Source organism: Anabrus simplex, chromosome 12 (assembly GCF_040414725.1).
Source record: "Anabrus simplex isolate iqAnaSimp1 chromosome 12, ASM4041472v1, whole genome shotgun sequence".
Lineage (NCBI taxonomy): Eukaryota > Metazoa > Arthropoda > Insecta > Orthoptera > Tettigoniidae > Anabrus > Anabrus simplex.
The window spans coordinates 100574525-100596640 of NC_090276.1; the positions used below are offsets into that span (position 1 = coordinate 100574525).

The 22116-nt window shown below is 38.7% G+C and overlaps 1 protein-coding gene across 1 annotated transcript in view; it reads right to left on the reverse strand.

Annotated features, from left to right (window-relative positions):
• LOC136884171 (cytoplasmic dynein 2 intermediate chain 1) overlaps window positions 1–22116 on the reverse strand; it is a 278007-nt gene that overhangs the window by 126807 nt on the left and 129084 nt on the right. The window contains exon 8 of the mRNA XM_067156209.2: window positions 10211–10321. Within this exon, the coding sequence (XP_067012310.2) occupies window positions 10211–10321 (111 nt within the window). The remainder of the gene's footprint in view (window positions 1–10210; window positions 10322–22116) is intronic.

A 22116-nucleotide genomic window follows, 5' to 3' on the forward strand; every position in this document is an offset into this window, starting at 1 on the left:
ACCGACCAAGTGGAACAAGCATGGAACTCCATCCCACAAGCTGACATCCGGCACCTGTACGACACAATGCATGCATGTTTGCTCCCTGCATTCAACAGTCAGGCGATTACAGTGGTTAGCAATGGACCAGCATGGCACAAGTGCGATGGCTTTACTCGCACGGATATTAACGTGTAGTCTTGTACCTTTAATCAATTAAATATGTTACCTCGAGAAATATATTGCCAAAATCGTTGTATTCTACTTTCCTTATTTTATGGTGTTTGGATATTTTTTTCTGAATATATGAAAATTTCACATAATATAGGTTAAATTCACATGGATTAAAAGCAGGAAAAGGAACATTTAGCATCTTTAAATCAACACACAAATTATGCAAGAAGTAATATTAACACATCAAAACAGCCTCCCCCCAACTGCATTACCACAGCCGCACAGTGTTGCAATGCCCTCGCGCAGCAACTGCCTGAAATACAAAATATTTGGCTTAATACAAACTGACTTTATTTTTTAATACAAATATGAAAAATTCATTTCTTCCTATCTTTTGTGCAAGTGTACTTCAGATCACTCAGTGAAATCATTGCTATCGTCACTCCTTTCGTAATCACATGGCTGGTCTGAATCCTCATTTTCACTCTCCCCTTCCCAGAGTAGATCATCTTTAGTTCCATCCAGAGCAGAAGAAATTCCCATTTTCTTAAAACTTTTCTCAATATCGGGTGTGGGTATTTTTTGTTTTACAGTTGGATTTACGACGCACCGACACAGATAGGTCTTAACGTACAGCCCCAGCATTTGCCTGGTGTGAAAATGGGACACCAAGGAAAACCATCTTCAGGACTGCCAAGGAGTGATGCACTCGCAGATAACACAAAAGGACGGTCAGTTCATTTTGCAGCCTTTTGTCATCTTGTGTTTATCATTAAACATCCAACATTTGTAGAACACACTAAAATGCTCTTTGAATGGATTATTTATAGAGACATCCAACTTTTGTAGAACATCCTAACATCCAATGGCTGTAAAATTGAAATAAGGCCTCCTGGGATGATAGCTGGACAGGTCTGCATCATGTTCTGACCATCTATAACTAAGTGGCCGTGCAGGCTGTCTAATACTTCTTGCTCATTAGGGCTTCTGGTCGATGTTTCCAAACTATCTTCAACCAGCCCCTCATTAATTCAGCCTCCATCCAATGGTTTTCTTGTACTCAGACAAGTATGCTCCTGGGAAAAAACTTCTTTTGAGAGTGTTCTTTTTAAAAAAATATGGATATGGAGGAAGCTTTTTTCTTTACATCGCACCAGCGATGATGGGAGAAGAAAAGGCTAGGAGCAGGAAGGAAGCAACTGTGGTCTTACTTAAGGTATAGCTCCAGCAATTTCCCAGTGTCAAAATGTGAAACCATGGAAACCCATCCTCAGGGCTGCCGACAGTGGGGTTCAAACCCACTATCTCCCGAATGCATTCTGACAGCTATGAGACCCAAACCATGAAGCCACTCACTTGATTATGGCTGAAGCTTTCTGCCATTAGCAGTCACTGCTAACATCAGAGTGCATCGTAATTTTTCATTTCCAGTAGTTTGAAGTAGATTGCTTGATGCACCACCTGCACTGATTGTGGTATTTAGCAGCATATTGAACAGTGGTGTTGCCAATTTGAGAAAAGAGAAACTGATGCTCCTTCTGACGTCTTGTGAAAAAGGGGTAAAATTCAATCACTTTGATGGAAGCAGCTGGTACACACCAGCCAATCTCTGGCTACTTTAAAATCCCTCCCCGCAATACCAAGACTTTGTGCAATTTCACGTGCCTTGCTTCTCTAACCCACTCCAGAACTTTTACTCCGCAGAAGGAACTGTTCCCAATAATTTGCCTCTCTAGTTACACCAATAACAAATTGACTCTTAGTCCACTTTCTGCAGCATATTCTAAGACATTCGACTTGAAGGAACTTGTTCTCCTGCCCACTAGACGTGACGTGGGGAGTGGATTGAAATATGCAAGGCCAACTTATAGTTATGAATTTCATTGGTTCCGTATTGAAGTGGGATTACAACAAAATTAAATTCTTTTCAAGGTCCACCTATTCAATACAATGACGTTTTATTGTGATTTAATCACATGTCAAATAGTCAAATGGTACCAGTTTCGGCATCTATGTGCCATCATCAGCCTTGGGTACAAATTAAAACAAGATATACATTCCTAAAACATCTAAAACACATTTTAACACATTATAAAATAACATACAATTAATGTGGTGATACATGAAATACGATAAAATTATGATACAATTGGTATGATATAAAATTCTTAAAATTCCGGCTGTTCGTTACATAATTCAGTCTGTGTGCATCCGGGTGAATTTTTTACAGTTGTATGCTGTCTATGTGAATGACATTTGTTCCTTTAGATATTAGGTGGTTCCAGGGAAGTTTACTTTGATCATGTAAGATCGCGATGTATTTAGAGATGACTTCCCACTTCAATTTGAACCTGAAGAAGAAATTAGCTAAGTTAGATGTTGGAAGCAATGTATGGAAGTTACTGGAAACATTAGAATCGTTAAATGATGATTGACTCACCTTGAGCAGCATGTGAACGTGTTGTTACACAGACGGAGCCGGACGAAGTGTGTGAGCAACGGTAAAGGAGGCTAGGGGAAGGCGAGGGGAAGGAAGGAGGCGGAGCGCTTGCGGGGGAATGGAACTAAGGCGGGGCGGAAGGATGGGGTAGTGGGGGTAATTGACGGGAGTGTGTATTCCGGATTACTTGGAAAATCGAACTGTTTTTCGATAGTTTGGTATTTTTAAGCCAATCGATTAAAAGATCAAAAAGAATATTGGGTTTCTCGTAAATCTCATTTAAATTATAATTGGGGTTAAAATATTGGTCGCAGTTGATGTAACAACTTTCAATGATATTCATTGTGGGTCCCTTGTTTACTGTTTGAAGAACTTCCATATCTTGTTCAATGTCGGTAAATTTGTGATTAGTGTCGTGCATATGTACACCCATGGCGGAGAACTTATTGTGTCTCATCGCGTTGACGTGTTCCGAATATCTAATCATAAAATTGCGTCCTGTTTGACCTATGTAGGAGCTGCTGCATTCATTGCATTTTAGTCTATATATTCCAGATTTGGAGTAGATACTGGGGGTATTGATTGATGCAGAGTTGTGTAAAATTTCGGAAGTTCTATTGTTAGTTTTGAATAAAATTCTTACGTTATGTTTTCTGCAAAGGTTGGTGATTTTGTGGACGTCATTATTATAAGTGAAGGTGGTTGAAATATGAGTTTTTTCTTTTTCTTTTATGAGTTTAGTTTTAGGCCGGTACCTATGTTTGTTTATTATTTGTTCTATAAACTGCCTGTTGTACCCATTGAACTTAGCAATTGCCCTTATGGTATTAAGTTCATTATTAAGATCTTTCTTTGCCATGGGTATGGCGAAAGCTCGATATACCATGCTATTGTATGCTGCACGTTTGTGCATTATGGGATGTATGGAATCTTTGTGTATAGTGTTAGCAGTTTGTGTAGGTTTCCTGTATATTTTGTAAGACAGGCCAGATGTATTTCTAATGATAGTTATATCTAGAAAATTGATTGCTTTATTGGTTTCTGATTCTAGTGTGAATTTAATGTATGGGTCAATATTATTCAAGTCTTGAAGAGTGGATTCCGCGTTCTTGATTGATTCATCCATAATGACGAATGTGTCGTCCACATATCTAGCCCACATGAGAATATTTGGAAAGTTGTTATTATTGATTTTTGTATGTTCTAAGTTATCTAAATAAATATTAGCCAAAATTCCTGATGAAGGTGATCCCATCGCCAGTCCATTCTGTTGATATATAATTTTGTCGAAAACAAAGAAATTATTATTGATGACCAGATCTAGAAGCTGAATGAAATCTTGTATTTCTAGTTTGCTAAGAGAACTATATTTATTTAGATTATTTTCAATGATTTTTGGAAGTTTAGAAATTGGTATGCTCGGGTACATATTTTCTATGTCAAAGGAGTGGAGGGAGTGGTTAGGTTGTAGGTTTAATACCTTTAATTTCTCAATCAGTTCAGTAGTGTTTTTAATGGATTTGTTGGAGAGAAAGTGATAATTTTTTGTTAGAAAATTTTGAATGAATTGGGATGCTTTGTAGAGTGGACTGGGTCTGTAGTTGATAATGGGTCGGATAGGAATATTAGGTTTGTGAATTTTCGGAAGGGCTTTAACTGTAGGAAGGCCTGGATTCATGGTTATCAGTTTAGATTTTTCATGGTCTGTAAAAAGAAATGTTAAGTTCTTTAAAGTTTGCTTTAGTTGCCTCTGGATTTTTTGGGTAGGATCTTTCTTGATTATTTTAAATGTGTTGTTGTTGAAAAATTCTTTAGTTTTGGATACATAATCAGTTTTATTCATTAAGACAGTAGCTTTACCTTTATCTGCCTTTGTAATTATTAAGTCATTATGTTTTATTTTACTTTTAAGTTCTCTGATTTGCTTGTGTTCAGAGGTAAATTTGTCGTCATTAGCGTTAATGGAAATAGTTTTCCTACTTACGTTTTCAACTGTGCCTATCCTATCTAGTTTTCTTTTTATTTCGAATCTAATTTCGTCTTGTTTCTCCAAAGGCATTTTGTTTATTGTAGCTTCTGATTCTATAATCATGTTAGTCATTATGTTTATTTTATTCATGTTATTCATGTTAGCTAATTTCTTCTTCAGGTTCAAATTGAAGTGGGAAGTCATCTCTAAATACATCGCGATCTTACATGATCAAAGTAAACTTCCCTGGAACCACCTAATATCTAAAGGAACAAATGTCATTCACATAGACAGCATACAACTGTAAAAAATTCACCCGGATGCACACAGACTGAATTATGTAACGAACAGCCGGAATTTTAAGAATTTTATATCATACCAATTGTATCATAATTTTATCGTATTTCATGTATCACCACATTAATTGTATGTTATTTTATAATGTGTTAAAATGTGTTTTAGATGTTTTAGGAATGTATATCTTGTTTTAATTTGTACCCAAGGCTGATGATGGCACATAGATGCCGAAACTGGTACCATTTGACTATTTGACATGTGATTAAACCACAATAAAACGTCATTGTATTGAATAGGTGGACCTTGAAAAGAATTTAATTTTGATGCAAGGCCAATGCGGGAGGATATCTGCAGTACAGGTCATGTAGATTACTGTTAACTGAAATGTTGCAATGCTGCCCAGTCACTTGAAAGATTTCCAGTGCTTATTTTTTTCTCATTCCTTATTTAACAATACCGTATTTACTAGTGTATTAGACTCCCCCTTGGCTTTTCGAGACGAAGAAAATGAAAAAATAAATCTCGCATACCACGAATCCTCTTCCAAGCGGGTACAAGCCTTATGCAGCTCTGATGACATTACACAAGTTTGTGAATAGTTTCGTCCATACAACCCACGCAACGAAAACACGCGTCAAAGTCGTGCGGTACATCTGTGTTTCGTAGTTAAGAATGTCCGCCTCCATAGCGTAAGCCTACTGCAGCCCTGATGACATCGCACAAATAGGCGAATAACTTTGTGTCATTGCTAGCACGCATCAGTCACGTATAAATGTGTGTTTTGCAGTTAAGAATGTCCGCCAGTTAACGGTTAGCGCAATTAGCTGCCATTCTCGGAAGCCTGAGTTTGATTCCCGGTACCGTATTGCCAGAGATTTATGAATGGCAGGAAGGCTGATTTGCAGTAAAAATGGTACAGGCAACTCCCTTCCACTGGGGGCCTGTCTAAAAAGAGCTGCATCACCTCGAGATGAGGAATCGAGTTTATCATTTAAATTTAAAAACTTCATGATTGTTCCGTATTGAATAGAGAAATAAGAAGATGTACAATATTAGAAGGATCCACCTTTCAATACTCCATTGTAAGTTGAACTAAAAAGAAGTCACAACTTGTTTATTGGGACCGGTTTCGACACATTACAGTGTCATCATCAGCCAAATAGTAAAATAGGGCAAGATATAAAGATCTTAAAACAACTAATATATTGAACACAGGCAAAAAAAATAACATTGATTCATATCGTAGTAATTCAGTTAATGTCCAAAACACAATGATCGCAGTCAAGAGAGTAAACAGAACATCATTGTCTTGCACCGAAAACAAATATAGTTGAAGTTCACAAGCAGGTCAAGTATGCACTTATGTAGAGTCGTTGCTAGGCAGGTCTTGTAGGCACTTGTTTCTCCTTTGGCCGATATCTTCATTTTTTGAAATATCGGATCCCTTCCATTTTTCCTTTCCTTCCCACTCTCTAACCCCCCAGGGGCTCTGAACTTCGGAGCGTGGGTTGGCGACCATGGGACCCTTAGCTGAGTCCTGGCATTGCTTCCACTTACTTGTGCCAAGCTCCTCACTTTCATCTATCCTGTCCGACCTCCCTTGGTCAACTCTTGTTCCTTTCCGACCCCGACGCTATTAGGTTTGCGAGGGCTAGGGAGTCTTTCATTTTCACGCCCTTCGTGGCCCTTGTCTTCCTTTTACCGATATCTTCATTTTTCGAAGTGTCGGACCTCTTCCTCTTTTTTCCTCGGTTTAGTGTTATATAGAAGATATTTACCCATTTGTTCTTCCTCTAATAACAATAATCACCACCACCACCACCCTCTAATAAACGTTCCCCAACCTTTTCTCTATTTATCATCTCCCATTCATCTATCAATTACTACGGCAAGTTGTTTCGAGTTGAACCTCACATTGCAATTTTCTTTTATTATTTCTTCCTATTTTTAATATATTTTTATTTGACTTTATTCTTTTTAATGTTTTAAATTATTTTCAAACTTATATATCTACTTTGAATTTGACGAAATTAAATCCTACACTGTTTTCCTAAGACTTCAATTACATCACCTTTTACTCTTCGGCCTGAGAAACAAATGCCTACAAGACCTGCCTAGCAACGACTCTACATAAGTGCATACTTGACCTGCTTGTGAACTTCAACTATATTTGTTTTCGGCGCAAGACAACGATGTTCTGTTTACTCTCTTGACTGCGATCATTGTGTTTTGGACATTAACTGAATTACTACGATATGAATCAATGTTAATTTTTTTGCCTGTGTTCAATGTATTAGTTGTTTTAAGATCTTTATATCTTGCCCTATTTTACTATTTGGCTGATGATGACACTTGTAATGTGTCGAAACCAGTCCCAATAAACAAGTTGTGACTTCTTTTTAGTTCAACTTACAATGGAGTATTGAAAGGTGGATCCTTCTAATATTGTACATCTTCTTGAATCGAGTTTACTTAAGAAATATTCACGGTTGTTGCTAGGCCTATTAATATAGGCAGGTGAGATCATTAACAAAGTGATCCTTCAGTATCTCGTAACTCGGGCCAACATAGGGTTTTTTGGGAGAGAAGTAGGTATAACACTTGATAAAACAATCCAATCACAATTGTTTTACTAGCCAACGTACCTAACAAATAATAATAATATTGATTTTCTTATGTCCCCACTTACTTTCAACAATTTTCAGACACACCAATCAATACATACTAGGGTATGGGTTAATAAAATAATAGGAAATGATGAACGTACAAAATTAAACATTATGATAATAAACGCATTACTGCCACACCTGTAGATACCCACAAATGTGGCAAACTTTACTGTTATTTACTTTTATTCTTTCCGTGGAACTTTTGGCACTATCTGGGTGATAGCATACCTAACCTAAACAATGCAGATCTCATTTACAGCTGTTTAGGTAAATCTTGATGGGATAAATGTAGAGAACAAGCATGAAATATACTTAAAAATAAGGATCTGGCTTTCAACAGCCGCAGTTATCAAAAGAAATACAACTCGTAACATATGCTAGTTACCAGCTGGTCGTTTGGCACGCTTTCAACAACACGGCTTTATTCAGAAGTGGGCTCTGCTACACATACACCAGTTGGGAATATCAGAGACCATCTCCAGAAACCATTTGGGAATAGTTTCACACAGCTTAGACTCTACATTCGGGAACAAAACTATTTTTAAAAGGTTTAAAAAGACGGTAATTCGAACGCTCTCGGTCTCGATTGCAGTGCATGGCTGACAAGATGGCAGTGAAGATGACGTCACTTGGAATGACGACACGCTTGTAGCAGGGAAGTTAGCGGCGCAAGACAATTAAAATGAAAGCAGTGATGAGGTTGACTGTGTGGTGGGTCTACTGCTCAACTAACAGATAAATGACTGGTCATTGAGTTATTTTGTATCAATATTGCATAATATGATAATACGATACCCTGATCCCTTTTCTCTACGGGGTCGAGTATGAAGTGAGACGAATCTTTGTAGCAAGTTTTTATGACTGTATGTCCTTCCTGACGTCAACCTCATCAGAGGAATTAATGAGATGAAACGAATGCCGTGATATGATAACTAAAATGGATTATATTTACTTTTTATGTATGCCTAAAAGCCGTGTTCACCATTTATTGGCTTTTTACATTTAGAAATAATGCCTTCGAATGAAAATAGCCAGTATAACTCAAATACATTCATAAGTTTGTTGAAAAATAGTATAGAATGCTTGCATGTACAATTTATAGCTCTTTATAGCCTAGAAGTCATGTGTTCACTGCACAAAATTCGAGGTTATTGCATATTGGACCCCCCTTTACTTTTTTTGGCTGTAAAAGTGGGGAAAATAGGGATCTAATACGCAAGTAAATACGATATTTATTCTCCCTGACCATCATCATCCTGAACCTGCTCCAGTTTCCCGGCATGGTGAATGAGCGCTCTCCATTTACTTCTGCCCATGTAGAGGTTTTCTTCCATAACCCACTGCAAATCCTCAGACCGTGACCAGTTAGATCATTTCTGTTCCTTGGCTGAGCTCTTGAATTCCTTCTCAAAGCACACTCCAGCTGCTCTTTTGAGATGACCAAACAATTTCCCATCTCACTAAGGGATGTTTTCACTTTCTCCGTGATAATGGCAGAAAATTATGGGGGAATTGTTTAGGTAAGGGGGTGTTATAGGCGAGTTAATACAGATCAAATAGAAAAAAGAACAATCAACAAAAATATCATTTTGATAAACATGATAACAGCAGAGGCAAAGACAAAGATTTTTAAAAAAATTTTAAAAAGAAGAGTCGCCAGGGTTCTTGGGTTCTTTCTCCATCATCCGTCTCAGTTCTAACGGATATGGCTGGCCTCATGCTGAACTGAACCATTACAGATGTATTCTGTTGTGGCATAAAGTTGGTTATACCACCCAGGAAAGCTAACAAAGATTTCAAACAACTACCAAAATGGACCCCATCCATTCCTTTTATGAGGAAAGTGAATTACAAATGGAAGAAAATGACTACGCTAAAGTTCAGTGATGGAGGAAAATGTACTTTACAGTGTTCACTATCAATTGTTTCATTTTTGTTTTGTTTGATCATTTCACTGAAGGTTCATTATTGACTCAGAAGTGTTATAGTCCCTGTATTGCAAGAATATGAAATACTGAAGTTCAGATCACTGACCATAAAAGAATAAAAATCAAACATAATAATTTTTTGTTATCAGCAAAGTGGTCTCTGATCAGTGACCGTGGTTAGCCTGTTTGAATCCTCAACTTTGGTTTTAAGACATGACTTCTACCTTGCGATACATTTTTATGGCTAATCTATGATTACATAAACTTAGCTTATCGTATAATTTTGGACTTAGCTTAACGTTAAGTTGTCAGTGGCAGAATTGGGTACTCTGCGCACGTACTGTCTATACACCACCGAGGAACGTCTCCTATCGGACAAATGTCAAACCTGACCTTGGTTTAGCATCGCCATGTACCTTAGACCTTGGCCTACAGTGCATATCGTAAACACGTTTGAGGTACTGTAACATATTCTATGTTCAATCGTAACTTTTCTTCAGCACTCTATCTGGGATAAGTAGAAGAAAGTGTCATGTATAACATCAGAGAGCTGGACTAAAGCCTGTACTAGTCTATCTCTTGCATGCAATTTGATCTGTAAAGTTGAGCACAGAAGGCAAATGCCTCGTTATGGTCAATTTGGTTGCACTGAAGTTCGCGATATCTTATCCTCCACATCATGTTACATTAGTCAGCTATTTCTAGGAAAGAAAGTCCATCTCTGAATAAAGCATACAAAGTGTTATGACCTTACCTGTCCAGCCGAAGAGAGGAACTCGTTCAGTCGGTGGGCGTTTCCTCTGACTCGCTGCTTCCATGAGTCAGCATCTTTACTGACATTATCTCCACCAACTCCTAGGCGATCCTGCACACACGACATTACGTGATGAAAAGCAAACACTTAACAGATAGAAATAAGAGTTTGCCAGGCCACAAACATTCCTTCATTAGTTTATTTAGTTTGCACAGACCGCACAATTACCCTTTTTTTTTCTATTGGCTTTATGTCGCACCGACACAGAAGATAGGTCTTATGGCGACAACTGAACAGGAAAGGGCTAGGACTGGGAAGGCAGTGGCCATGGCCTTAACTAAGATACAGCCCCAGCATTTGCCTGGTGTGAAAATGGGAAACCACGGAAAACCATCTTCAGGGCTGCTGACGGTAGGGCTCAAACCGACTATCTCCTGGATGCAAGCTCATAGCTGCATGCCCATACCACACAACGAACATGTTCGGTCATTACATATAGAACATACTGAAGAGATCGTATTCTAATAGTTTCATTTCCGTAGTTTGGTTGAAATCGCTCCAGTGGTTTAGGAGATGTAATTCTTACATACCCACATACAATGACATTTATATACTGTACCTTGTGGTACTATATAGCAAACATGAGTTGTGTGATTAATTCATCCATATAATATAAAATATAATCATAGGGGGAGTGTTAATGTAAGTGTTAAGACTAAGTGTCTATTACTTGTAAAAATATAAGGGACATAGACTCGCATTTGCTCGTTGGGAACCCCCAGTTGCTCTTTGTTAGGAGTGGGTGATAACTCGTGTCATTCCAAGATGGCGGCGTGCATGCCGGTGGTTACAAGTGTTCTCCATGCATTAATTATAGTTTTGTTGGTAAAAAGTGCCATGACCTACGCGAAAAGTGTAACAGTGCATTCGGATAAGTCTTGTGGTGATTTGAAGAAGATTCATCTACTGGAAAAACTGTTGGTAAGTGAGAAATGTTCTCTTAAGTGTCTCACTTGGTGTGACAGTGAAAGCCGCGGGCTGCTGGCGGTAGGGCGGCCACGTCGTGATGGAGAAGGCAGAGTTGTCCGACTTCCAATCGCTGGACGGCCACAGTGGTGCCTAACTCTCGCGTTAATTGGAGACATTGAATTTAATCCCGGACCTCAGCATTGTACAGTATGTGAAAGCAATGGGCGTCATAATCAACTATTTGTGAACTGTAACAGTTGGAAGATAGGAAAAACTAGAAAGGTTCCACCTTTTCAATACAAAAATGTTATAGGTTTATTTATAACATGTATTTGCACTTGGGACTAGTTTCGACGCTGTGTTGGCGTCATCATCAGCCAAAAAATGGGAAAATAGGCCAGTGTGTAGGCATTCATATTACACAAGGTGTTACATTAAACAATACAAATCTTGCAAGGAGATAAAAACATGGATGAATATAGAAACAAATGAATCGTTGAGAAAGCAAAAGTTATACATGTTAAAAAATAACCTTAACCACACATCTTGCAGTGCGAAAATATTCTTCTTGAATGATTCCTGAGTATAAAACACACGCGCACACATTTCTGAAGAGCCAGCAGGCAGGACAAAGTAAAGTGAAACCTTAAGAGATCTTCTGAGAAGAGTTCATCTTTTTCTATGTTCCGATTAAATAATGAAGTCTCCCTTGAGTTCCTGATAAACATACACAATAGGAAATTCTCCTTCACTCTCAACAATAGCTATAAAGACCAACGGTAAATTTCATTTTTCAAAGACGTGAAAGCATGATCTTGAACGTGATGTAACTCCTTTCATTTAACCCATTTTTTACACTAGGTGTTACATTAAATAATATATCTCACAAGGAGATAAAAACAGGGACGAATGTAGAAACACATGCACCGTTGAGAGAGCAAAAGTTGTACATATTAAAAATAAGCTTAAACACATAACTTGCAGTGCGAAAATATTTGAATTTGAAAGATTCTTGAATAAAAGACGCACGCGCACACACTTCTAAAGAGCCAGCAGGCAGGAAAGAGTAAGGTGAAACCTTAAGAGTTCTTCTGAGAAGAGTTCATCATACTTTCAATGTTCCGACTAACTAATGAAGTCTCGTTTGAGTTCCTGATAAACATACACAACAGGAAATTAAACAATATACATCTTACAAGGAGATAAAAACAGGGAAAGTTATACATATTAAAAATAGTCTTAACCACACGTCTTGCAGTGTGAAAATATTCGTCTTGAATGATTCTTGAATACAAAACACACGCGCATACAATTCCGAAGAGCGAGCAGGCAGGAAAAAGTAAAGTGAAACCTTAAGAGTTCTTCTGAGAAGAGTTCATCATTTAACAGTTGTTTGTCAAGTAGCCACAGGACATGTGCACAAATTTCTACATCAGAATACAGGAAATTAAAGAAGGGGGGAAGAACGTGGACTTGCTGGCAATGCGAAATGCCGCCACTAACGAACTCTTTCTTTTCCAATACCAGTGATGTTACCAGTGACTCTGTAAATAGCTACCACTGTAAATATGTAAATAATAATCTAACTCTCCTTGCGTTTAACGCACGCAGCATTTTACGTCCAGGTAGAAAAGAATATATTCTCGCTTCGCTCTCAAGCCTAGATCCCTCTATTGTGTGTATCAGTGAAACATAGCTTTCAGACAAAATTAATGACTCAGAAGTGCTACCAGATTCTTTTGTCTTGTTCCGTAAGGACCAGATCCTAACCACAGGAGGCGGAGTACTTATTGCTGCAAAACCGGAGTGCAATCCAACTAGACGTCCCGAGTTGGAGACGATAGCTGAAGCCGTGTGGATGGAAATTACCTGCGGTAATAATAAATTCCTCATCAGATCAGTGTATCGTACATCGAAGTCCTCGCAAACAATGAACGATGCATTGCTCTCCACTCTGGAGCGTGTGCAACAAGTGCAGATTAATTACGACGCAATTTATATTGCCGGTGACTTCAATCATGAAATTACTTGGTCTAGAAATGCCGCCCCAGTACCAAAAAATCCTCTTGCTAACAGTTTTCTCTCCACCTTCTACAACATTCTTCTCCATCAGTTAGTGTTCGAAGCGACCCGTATTACTCAAAATTCCCATTCCACACTAGACCCGTTCCTTACTAACTTTCCATCATCCGTCTAGTCCCTGGACGTAATACCTGGATTTTGTGATCACCAAGCTATAATTACAACTTTGACCTACAGAAAACTCTCCCAAAAACTCCACTCCAGAACAATATATAATTTTTACCGCACTAACTGGAACAATCTTTCCTCTCTTCTATCAAAAAATCTTCCTGTTCCCCTCGCGTCCTTCACCGACGATATAAATATCAATGAGATCTGGGAAAACTGGAAAAAAGTATTTTTTGAATGTTGTGCCGAAAGTTTCCATCTCTAATAAGCGAAAAAAAGCCATGGATCACTAAAGAGATAACATCAGGTATTTGAAAGAGAAATCGTTTATACAGGAAATGGAAGGAAAACCCAATTGACAGCAGGTGGGAGAAGTATAGACTGGCTAAGAACAAACTCAAATCATTAATCCGTGATGCCTACAGTTCTTATATCCACAGCCTTAGTTCCAATAAAAAAGAGCTATGGGCTTTCATCAGAAACAAAAGCGGCAACAGTGCTCCATCTGTCTTCAAATACAACGGACTACCAGTTTCCTCTCCCCAAGAAATAGACACATTTAACAGTAAATTTAAAAATAACTTCACCACTGCTGACAAGGATGAAGGCATGTTCACTACAAGGACAACACCCCCCCGTTTCCGCCCCTAACTAGCCTGTACTTCACTACTAACGAGGTCGCAACAAGTCTTAGGAGAACTAGACCTCATGCTGTGTGTGTGTGTGTGTGTGTGTGTGTGTGTGTGTGTGTGTGTGTGTGTGTGTGTGTGTGTGTGTGTGTGTGTGTGTGTGTGTGTGTGTGTGTGTGTGTGTGTGTGTGTGTGTGTGTGTGTGTGTGTGTGTGTGTGTGTGTGTGTGTGTGTGTGTGTGTGTGTGTGTGTGTGTGTGTGTGTGTGTGTGTGTGTGTGTGTGTGTGTGTGTGTGTGTGTGTGTGTGTGTGTGTGTGTGTGTGTGTGTGTGTGTGTGTGTGTGTGTGTGTGTGTGTGTGTGTGTGTGTGTGTGTGTGTGTGTGTGTGTGTGTGTGTGTGTGTGTGTGTGTGTGTGTGTGTGTGTGTGTGTGTGTGTGTGTGTGTGTGTGTGTGTGTGTGTGTGTGTGTGTGTGTGTGTGTGTGTGTGTGTGTGTGTGTGTGTGTGTGTGTGTGTGTGTGTGTGTGTGTGTGTGTGTGTGTGTGTGTGTGTGTCTGTCGAATTACTTGAATGTTGAACAGGTTTTGTGAGTATTATGTAAATATGCCTTGTAAATATGGTAACTGTATATAAGCACAGTATGTAGAATGTAATTGTATATTTGAATATTGTAATTTTAAGTGGTGATGGAGGCACTTTTGTGTATGTGGGGTTATGCCCTTTCTCCATCCACCATCCATAAATTGTACCTAAAATTAATGGAAAATTATTATTATTATTATTATTATTATTAATAATAATAATAATAATAATAATAATAATAATTATCTGCAAATAACCTCAGCCTCTGTGGGTGAGGTTAACTTCCAAAAGTAACCAGGGGAACCCGACCCCTACAGAGCGCGCCCCAGGTGGCAGATAGGGGGCCCCTACAGTATGTACGGCTGGTTGAAATACCCAATACAACCCGCGGACCAACGGGTAGCCCAATTCCTGGGGGCTTTAAAATACTGGGACACCCTCTCTCCAGGGGTCATAAATATGGAGGGCCCTTAGCCTGGGTTATAGGTAAAGTCCTCAATGGCATCTACGGCGGAGAAGATGACCTTCGGCACAGTGGAGATGGCGGAAGGGGCAAACCTTGCCTAGGGTTAGTAGGTAAAAACTGGTCAACGGTCTCGATGGCGGATGAAGAGAAGAATCTCCCAACGGCAGAGAGGGCGGATGAGCTACCTCCAAGAATCGAATCTTGGTTGAAGAACATAAAATTCCCCAGGCGTTTGTTCCCAGATTGGGCGGCCTGAGGTCAGCGTCTGTACCCCAGGTTAGGGGCGGCTGGAAGAAACCTCCAGGGCTCACAACCTTGGTTGTAAACTGATGACTCAAGCAGTTACCCCAAACTCATGTTTATCATTCATGAGAAAGTGTAATGTGAAACAAATTACCTCAGGTGCACCGTTGTGCACAAGCAGACATTCGGATTCTGGGGAGTCTGCAGCGTTACACAAAGACGAGTCGGAGCGTCTTGAAACCTTAAACAAAATCAAATGCAAATACCTGAATTTCATAGCCACCTTCAATGCTAATTCTCTTCTTAAAACTGGAAAGTTAAAACACCTTACGGACACTCTCAGAAATCATCGAATTATCATAATGGCACTTCAGGAGACCAGATATATAGATGAAAACAACTTTGACTCTGAAGGGTTCAGGATATACAAGGGAAAAGTTGGTCAAAGAGTCATGAAAAACATGCCACACCTAGGAACTGGCTTCATAATAAACAAGAATGTCCTGGATTCCATAGTCCAGTTTGAGTCCCAATCTGAAAGACTATCAACTTTGGTTTTCAAATCTACCAATAGAATATACACTATTGTGAATGCCCATGCCCCCATAAATGAGGACAACAGAAAGAACAAGGAGAAAGTGGAACTCTTTTGGGATCAGTTGGACGATGTCATCCAAAGGGTACCTGAAAAACACATCATACTAATGGGAGACTTCAACGCCCAGATAGGGAAGGAGAGAAAGTATCGACATGTAGTCAGGAAATACCCAGCGCATAACAGGACCAATCAAAATGGTGTCAGACTTATAGAGTTGTGCCAAGCCCACGGTATGATACTGAAATCCACAGCTTTTAAAAAGCTTCCTAGAAAACAAACAACGTGGATCTCACCAAATCCTAACTTGGGTGAATTTCAACTGGACCATGTGGCTATTAGACGGAAGTTCAATAGGGAAATACAAAATGTCAAAGTCCTCAGGGGAGCTAATTTAGACTCGGACCATTACATGTCGAAGATAAAGATCAAAATCATTCCCAGAAGGAGAGACAAGGTCCTTAAACACACAAGCAAACGATATGACCCAGAGAAAATTTTAAATTCAAAAGAATACCATCTTGCGACAAAGGATATACACAAACAAAATTGGGATCAAATAAAACAGAACTTATTATCAAAAGCCGAAAAATTTGCCATTATCACGGAGAAAGTGAAAACATCCCTTAGTGAGATGGGAAATTGTTTGGTCATCTCAAAAGAGCAGCTGGAGTGTGCTTTGAGAAGGAATTCAAGAGCTCAGCCAAGGAACAGAAATGATCTAACTGGTCACGGTCTGGATTTGCAGTGGGTTATGGAAGAAACCCTCTACATGGGCAGAAGTAAATGGAGAGCGCTCATTCACCATGCCGGGAAACTGGAGCAGGTTCAGGATGATGATGGTCAGGGAGAATAAATATCGTATTTACTTGCGTATTAGATCCCTATTTTCCCCACTTTTACAGCCAAAAAAAGTAAAGGGGCGTCCAATATGCAATAACCTCGAATTTTGTGCAGTGAACACATGACTTCTAGGCTATAAAGAGCTATAAATTGTACATGCAAGCATTCTATACTATTTTTCAACAAACTTATGAATGTATTTGAGTTATACTGGCTATTTTCATTTGAAGGCATTATTTCTAAATGTAAAAAGCCAATAAATGGTGAACACTGTGAAAAGCCAGTAGAAAAAATGACATTTAATGTCCCAACAAATACCAATCCTGACTCGAGGAACTAGAAAAGATCATTTCGAGCCTTAAAAACAACAAAGCATCGGGAGAAAACCAGATCACAGCCGAACTTTGGAAGAATGCCAACAAGGAAGCAATAGAATCCCTACAAAAAGTTTTTGAAGAAATCTGGGTCAAAGAAAGAATTCCAGAAGAATGGAAGATGGCCCTCATCCACCCGATCCACAAGAAGGGGGATAAAATGAACCCCAACTATAGAGGCATATCACTTTTGGATATTACATATAAGATATTCTCAAAGGCCTTACTTAATAGGACAGAACCACAGTTAGATCATCACTTGGGTGAATATCAAGCAGGATTCAGAAAGGGGAGATCCTGTCCGGAACAAATCCTGAACCTTAAAAATCTCATGGCATACCAGAAATCTAGGACAAAAACATACGTCATCACCTTTATTGACTTCCGAAAGGCGTATGACTCACTAGACCGGGAAAGTCTCCTTTCTGTACTCAAAGAATTCGGTCTAGACAACAAAACAACAAACCTCATCAGGGAAACAATACATTTTCCAAAGTCAAATTCTTGGGAGAATTGTCGGCTCCTTTTGAGATCAAAACTGTTCAATTGTGCCTTGGAGAAGGTAGTCAGAGAATGGGATAAGACAACTAGTGGTGGAATTCGATTGGGATCGGTAAACAAGGGTATCAAGATCAAATGTTTAGCTTTCGCAGACGACATGGCCTTACTAGCTGAGACGTGGGAGGAAGCCAAGGAGCAGTCCTTCGAACTGCTGAAGCAAGCAGAGAAGATAGGTCTCAAAATCGCCTTTGGAAAGACCAAAATAATAACCAACATTAAGAATCCTCCAAAATATTTGAAAGTGGGGGAACAAAAAATAGAGATCGTCACAGATTTCAAATACCTTGGTGAATGGATCAGTTGGAATGGTCTTGAGAAGAAAGCAATGGAATCTCGGCGAACCAAAATAGAAAAAGCCTTCCAGCTTACGAAAGACACCTATAACAAAAAATCCCTCTCCTGGAATTCCAAGATCAGACATTATAATACAGTAGTCAAGCCTGAAGCCCGGTATGCTGCAGAAACTCTATCTATAACTATGCATGGTCCAATGGAAAAGTTAGAGATAAAGGAAAGGAAAATTCTACGAAAAATTCTAGGCCCCAAATTTCATAATAACGAACTTTCACACATCCGCAATGAAACTCTGTATAGGAAATCAGAAAGGATTTCTGACACAATAAGGAAAAGGAGAATTGAGTTCTATGGCCACATCCTAAGAATGGATCCAAAAAGGATAACTAAAAGAATCTTCGACTATTTCCGTAATAAGAAAACCAAGCCGAACTGGTTTAAGGAAACTGAGAAGGACCTACGAGAATTCCAAATTACAGAAGAGATGCTTGTAGATGGATCTGCAAAGAAAATAACCAAAGATAAAATGAGGTTTCAGGACAGGGTGAAGCCCAAGCGACTATACAGAATTTCTGAAGAAGAGAGGAAGGCAAGATCTGAAAGAATGAAAAAGTACTGGGAGGACAGGAAAACACGACTCACTAACCATTGATTGATCTATCGTACCCCAAAGAGGGTGAAACGGACAAGAATAATAATAATAATTGATATTCTATATTTTTCCCAGTTTCTTAAATATTTTACACATCTAATACACAGCTACATTCTTCAAACAGGGCAGATCTATCAAAGTTGGTCCTATGACATCAAGGTACATCTTGATCATGGCATGTTGAATTGTTATTTCCAAATAACAGGCATAAGAATGAACCTCCTATCAAGAAAGGTACTTTATAAAACATGGCGGCGTTTTCCCATCCTAATATATACAGCATTTATTACCAGACTATCATGATGTAGCGCAAGCTGCTGTCGCCAAGCGACAATATGTCCATTAAGTCGATCCAATCTTGGTGCAGCTTTGCATTTCAATAAGATTACATAAAATCACTCCTAATAATGAAACTACCTATCCGATTTTGCTCAAAGCACTTCATAAACCCTCTCAGAAGTAATAAGATTAAATCGTGAAATTTTCAGCGAAATCATTTGTGTAGTTTTTGAGTCTATTAATCTCAAATATACCAACATCCAATTTTATATATAGAGATTACAATGAAAAGGAGGCTTCCACCTAATCAATACTTTGTTTAATCTTATTTAATCTACAGGACTGGTTTCGACCTTTCTTAGGCCATCCTCAGCTGGTCACACAATCTGATATTAACATACCATGCAATTATAAAACAATACTAAATCTAACAAGGAATGTGACATGACAATAACATCGTTAAATTTGTTGTTTCTCATGATTTGGGACAATCTTCGAATTGGAAATCTGAATTCACTATCTTTTCATAAATAACATACGTAAAATGACATATATATAAAATTGGAATGTTCGTGGACTTGAAAAGTTCGATACATTTTTTGGTTCACTCTAAAACTAGCTCGGAGTTGATAAACATCTGTGATTACACAGATGAGCGTATATAATGTTCACATATCGTTAGTCGTATGGGACGTTGGACTTGTGGCTTGCACTCCTTATTTCTTATACCTAGTTACATCTATATACATAAAATAAGAGTTTTGTCTGTACATTGCTCAGAATTTGAAAAGAATGGTATTTCTGTATCGGTCATGTCCATAGTAACAAGGAAACGCACTTTTTACTGTTCCCTAATTTCTGTCTGTCTGTCTGTCTATCTGTCTGTGTGTATGTACACGCATCACGAGAAAACGGCTGAAGAGAATTTAATGAAAATTGGCCGCTACAATCTAGGCTATAAATCATTTTACTCACGCTGAGCGAAATGGTACTTTAGGGGAAGGCCTAAAATTTAATTCTCAAATATTTATATTATTAGTGGTCCTATTGATAAATACTACACAACTAAAGTTACATAGAATTAAATTTCCGATCATTTATGTCATACATTGTTACCGTAACAGCTTTGATAATACAGATATTCAGGAATTTGTATTTTTGTTGCCAAGTCCATATCAACGCCGAGCCACGAGAAAATGGGTTAACGGAATTTAATGAAAGTCGGTATATAGAGTTGGGGAATAAGAAACTACCATCTAAGTTATAAACAATTTTATTAGCCTTGCATGAAATTGTAGTTTAAGGGAAGGCGCGAAAAATTTAATTTTTAAGTACCTATGTTATTGGTCCTATCGAAAAGTGCTACTTAGCAAAAGTTATAGAGAATACAATTTCCGACCATTTATGTTTTATTCAATTTTACCGTACCGACTATGATAAGAGTGGTATTTCAGAGTCGGAAGAAAACTAAATGTGAAGGCCTACAATACTGAAAGCGCATAACACTGATCAACAATAACATTCAACTGACCATTGTTTGTGGTGATGTTCTTTGTCTCTTTGCTGCCGCTCAACTCCGATAGATGGGATTATATAAAATCAGCTTCATGGTCCATATCGCACTTCAGTATTTTCTCTTGAGTTATTTGTTTGTTTTAATGTTGTCAATCTTATGTTAATTTTAAGGACACTTCCTCTAAAGCATTACTTTGTCAATTTATATATTTTTCATCTAAAGAGTGTTATGTAGCTGAAGATGTTGATGATGATGATGATCATGATGCTTGTTGTTTAATGGGGCCTACATCAAGGTCATCGGCCCCTAATGATACGAAATGAAATAACAAAAAATTCAAATTCATCCACTGACTAAAATAAAATAAAAAATGTCATGAAGAAAGAATGAATGAATGGACATGAACCCTACAAAAAAACAAAAACAAACAAACAAAACAAACAAACAAAAACAGTGGATCAGACTCAAAAAGAAGGTATGTGAATCTAGATGGGATTACTGCTGCGTACCGAGTATAACAGCCTGACTGAATATTGGGAGGAAATAGTTGGGGAGTTGGAAAACTTTCTTCTTTAGCATGTCATTCCTCTGGTTCATACATTTCCTGATACCGTACTGCTGGTACGTAACTCACTGATTTATCATAGTATTCCACCTATTCGATCCTACTCTGATGCGCTGTTTTGAATGAGCAGTGTGCACTCTTAAGGCAGAGGATCACTCAGCAGCAGCAGCAGCAGCAGCAGCAGCAGTAGTAGTAGTAGTAGTAGTAGTATGAACTGGTCTAGAATTAACCCCCCGAAAAAAGACCAAGAGTGTTCCTATTGACGTCAATGTAATGACCTGTGTTCATTTCAGTTGGGAATGCTACTAAGACAATCTTTCTGAGGATGTAAAAAGGAAGGTGGAGAGTGAGTGTCTGCCATTACAATGCAATTTCCCAACCTCATTGTGACTGATGGTAGGCAAGCTGGCCTACCAGTTACAATGAAAATTCCCTAACACAGTCGTCATATGAAAAAATAAGTTTGGTGATTTCTCAGGCGCGTTTCTAGGGTAACGTTAAGAGCTATGCAATTTAATACAGTCTTGCTCACAACGTGTACTCTACCTAACCTATAATTCTGTATACAATGTAGAATTCCATAGCGAAGCACGGGTACATCAGCTAGTACATATAATTGAAACCGAGGTTTCGTTTGTCTCCTTTCCACCAACGTTTTGAGTTTGCCTATTACGGTGTAGAAAACTGTATTCTAATTTTCTTCTGCTTTCAACGGTGTTCTCACAATATTTCACGTTTAACTCAGCGAGCGCATGTGAGCTCTGATCGTTACCGCCATCTACGGCTATGATGAGAACTATTTGTCGCTTTCTTCTTGAAGCTGCTCAGGCCAATCAGCGCTTGGTGTCAGCCATCTTGATGTAGTCACTCTCTCTGGGGCGAGAGAGAGGGAAGCGAAGCGAGCAGGCAGTTGCTGCTTGGTAAACATGGCTAAAGGTCGTTGGCGTTCTGTACTCAAGGCGATGCTTTGGGATATCATCATGGACGGTGGATAGTAAATCGTAAGGATGTGGGGATGTGCTCCACACCCTAATAATATTTTCTTTTTCCTCTATTTGTAACCTCGTAGTGAGTGATTGTTTTAAAAAGCTGCAAGGAAGATCTCCAACTTGGTAAAGTACACATGGCCGAGCCATGAATTATCATTCTA